Genomic DNA, 3,076 nt, shown 5'->3' on the forward strand with positions numbered 1-3,076 from the left:
AGGATCCAATCCGCATTTACAAGATTCTAGTAGGACGCGGCTGATCAAAAGAAGATATGCTGGATAGCATGGAGTAAAATAACGCTGCCAAAACTCATGGGAGGGTTAGGGGTAAGAGACATACAGTTGTTTAACGTCGCCCTTTTAGCCAAACAAGCCTGGCGAATCGTCACAGCCCCCAACTGTCTACTCTCACGCGTGCTCCTGGGAAGATATTGCCAGAACATCAGCTTTGTAGATGTGTTACCAACGTCAAATGCGTCTCACGGCTGGAGAAGTGTACTTAAGGGGAGAGATTTACTAATCACCCAACTGGGAAAAGCTGTAGGAGACGGAAACTCAACCCGAGTCTGGAAAGATCGTTGGATTTTGAGTAACAATACGGGCACACCAGTAGGTCCACCGAAGGAAATGGATCGCGACCTCATGGTCTCGGACCTGTTGACTAGAGGGACTAATGAATGGAATGTTGCAAAGATTAAAGACCTCTTCCCCTCCTTAGCTTCATGCATTAAAAGCATCATCCCAAGTTTACTGCGAGCTCCTGATGAATTTATTTGGATACCTAACAAAGATGGTAGATATACCACAAAATCAGGGTACACTAGTGCAGTAAAGTATAACTCTCTACTTGAAAATGGAGGATCCCCACTACCAGTTCTCGAGTGGAGTAAGAAGGTTTGGGCCTCTCAGTGTCTCCCTGAAATCAAATTATTCATGTGGAAACTGATGCAGGGGGCTCTGCCGCTTGGTGCGAACTTGGAGAAACGAGGATGCGGCTCAACTGTTACCTGCCCAAGGTGTGGAGAGTGAGAAATAGCAGATCATCTGATACTTGCCTGCCCTTTTGCCAAGTAAGTGTGGACTGACGCTCCCCTTCAGTACGGTTTTGACCCTGATCAATTCTCGTCCTTAAGCGAGGCGTTACTGTCGGGAATGAGAACCATTTGCCTACCACCAACGGGTGTTTCACAACCCATCTTCCCTTGGATATGCTGGTGCCTTTGGACATCAAGAAACAAGTTGATTTTTGAGAACAAGGTCCTCTCATCGTCTGAGGTCTTGTCCCTCTCGATCACAAGTGCAAGAGAATGGTGGCTGGCGCAACCCACAGCAATGAAGGCACCCCGTCAACCCAACCTGATAATTCCAACTTTAAATGCAGAAGTCAACTGTGTCTCTGTGTTTACAGATGCAGCATGGAGAGCTTCTGATGGCGCTACTGGATGTGGGTGGATCTTTAAAGACTCAACCCGCCAGAGTACTCAGCATGGGTCTAAATGCTTCGACAACACCGCGTCTGCCCTTACTGGCGAAGCCTTAGCGATTTGTCTGGTCCTTTCACACGCCCTTTCACTGGGATACACCAGAGTCTGTGTTTTTTCAGACTGTCAAGTGCTCGTGAGAGCAATCTGTTCGAAGTCATCACCGGTCGAACTCTACGGATTAGTCTGCGACATCGAACTTCTATCCTCCTTGTTTGATTATTGCACTTTGTCTTTTATTTCTCGTTCCCTAAACTTGGAGGCTGATCTACTTGCTAAATCAGCCCTTTATAATGCTGCACTCACCACATGATTTATTTCATGGTTTGATTTAATATAAGTTGTTTGTGTTCAAAAAAAAAATAGTGACGCCCTTAACAAAACCACGAACATTTTATTTATTACAGAAAGCACAGGATAACATTTTATTTAGAGAAAATTATTAAGCTCCGAACTAGACGAGCTACATAGATTCACTGGCACTGACGACATTGTCGTGGACTAACGATGAATTCTTCTCCACTGGTTCTTTCCAAACCTCAGTCATATTTGTATTAACAGGATAGGTAATAAGTTCACGAATGTTCATGGGTTGGATAACGTTTGGGTCGGCTCCAAAGAGAAGATGAGCGAATGATTCTTGTGCCTTCTCTGAGTTGTGACGTCCATCGAAGTAAAGGTAAGACCTTTGATACTCGCACAGCTTCGAGTGCACGTTGGGTAAACCGCAACCATATGCGTTGTGAGTCCCAGTACCGCAACACGATACATCGGTACGGGAGAAACCTAGTCAATCACAACAAGTATGATCAAACACTAGTTCTAAATAACGATATTAACTATTACTAGTGTATGTATATATTATAATACTTACGGAAATTCATGTTCCTTTGTGTCCTGCGAAGAATGACATTGTAGAAATCGAAGACGGTGAATTGGAAACCCGGTTTGGCTGTCGCTAAGTCATTCATCATCGGTCCGATTTTAGCGTTGTGCAGTTTAGCCAAATCGTTGAGTTTCTCGTAACAGTCGTTACCAGTGTTAAAATCTTGTCTCACGATAGGTAAGCAACCTAGAGGCGGTAACGTATATACAACGAACTTACTAGCTCTGAATGAATACAACATCTGCAATATTCACATAAATTATTTACAGTAACGAATATTATGGATACTATTAAGTATTAACTAATTTTCCCATTCATTTTTCAGTGTAAAAGGACTTAATTACCTCGATATGGTATTTTAGTCTGCTATTGACTGAAGTGACAAAAGCTTCTTGAGCAGAGCCATCGGCAGTAGGATTGCTTTTGGTGAAGTTTAAGTAATCTTCCATACCCATGAATATCATAAACAATGATTTCAGAATGTAATCATCGTTCCAGTTTGATCTCATCTGAGCGAATTTCCTCACTTGTTGATTCAGATTCAACTACAAAAAAAATAAATAAATTAAACGATGCGTTACAAAAGGTACTAGAATTTTGATTATAATTATTTAACCAATAATTTATGACAATTATGACTGATAATAATTATAATAGTAATACACTGTACCTATATATATATATATATATAAAACTAACGAAGCTTACAGAGTCTTTGGGAGTCCCAAGTATAGTAGCGGAGTCTACGGCAAAGCTAGCTCCTCGTGAGACATCGGCGCCGGGTTTAAGCGCCGGCGGTAAATCGTGTGAAATCCCCATGAATTTTGCTGTCATTTTATTCACCCCTCATTAATGTTATGTAGCCCTGGGACGGATCCGGATATCCGGGAAATTTAGGGTATCCGGATCCGGATCCGGATCCGTC

At 42.4% G+C, this 3,076-nt stretch overlaps 2 protein-coding genes across 2 annotated transcripts in view; one reads left to right on the top strand and one right to left on the bottom strand.

The window, feature by feature from the left end:
• The first annotated feature begins 96 nt into the window (after nucleotides 1-96).
• On the top strand, nucleotides 97-1,578 carry LOC106297374. The gene is made up of 2 exons (XM_013733625.1): nucleotides 97-786; nucleotides 883-1,578. Exons 1-2 carry the CDS (start codon nucleotides 97-99, stop codon nucleotides 1,576-1,578), a joined length of 1,386 nt encoding a protein of 461 aa, XP_013589079.1.
• A 61-nt stretch (nucleotides 1,579-1,639) lies between these two features.
• LOC106300944 (GDSL esterase/lipase At1g54020-like) overlaps nucleotides 1,640-3,076 on the bottom strand; it is a 2,550-nt gene continuing 1,113 nt past the window's right edge. The window contains exons 2-5 of the mRNA XM_013737219.1: nucleotides 2,860-2,978; nucleotides 2,496-2,696; nucleotides 2,140-2,392; nucleotides 1,640-2,051 (exon numbers count right to left, since the gene is read on the bottom strand). Of these exons, the coding sequence (XP_013592673.1) occupies nucleotides 1,729-2,051; nucleotides 2,140-2,392; nucleotides 2,496-2,696; nucleotides 2,860-2,978 (896 nt within the window). The 3' untranslated portion in view covers nucleotides 1,640-1,728. The remainder of the gene's footprint in view (nucleotides 2,052-2,139; nucleotides 2,393-2,495; nucleotides 2,697-2,859; nucleotides 2,979-3,076) is intronic.

This window comes from Brassica oleracea, chromosome C6, assembly GCF_000695525.1.
Source record: "Brassica oleracea var. oleracea cultivar TO1000 chromosome C6, BOL, whole genome shotgun sequence".
In the NCBI taxonomy this organism is placed as follows: domain Eukaryota; kingdom Viridiplantae; phylum Streptophyta; class Magnoliopsida; order Brassicales; family Brassicaceae; genus Brassica; species Brassica oleracea.

Excerpts from the sequence above, each read along its gene's own strand:
- LOC106297374 (XM_013733625.1), top strand. The coding sequence starts at position 97 with ATGGGAGGGTTAGGGGTAAGAGACATACAGTTGTTTAACGTCGCCCTT. Across the intron at positions 787-882 it reads AACGAGGATGCGGCTCAACT|TACGGTTTTGACCCTGATCA; the intron begins GTTACCTGCCCA and ends GCTCCCCTTCAG.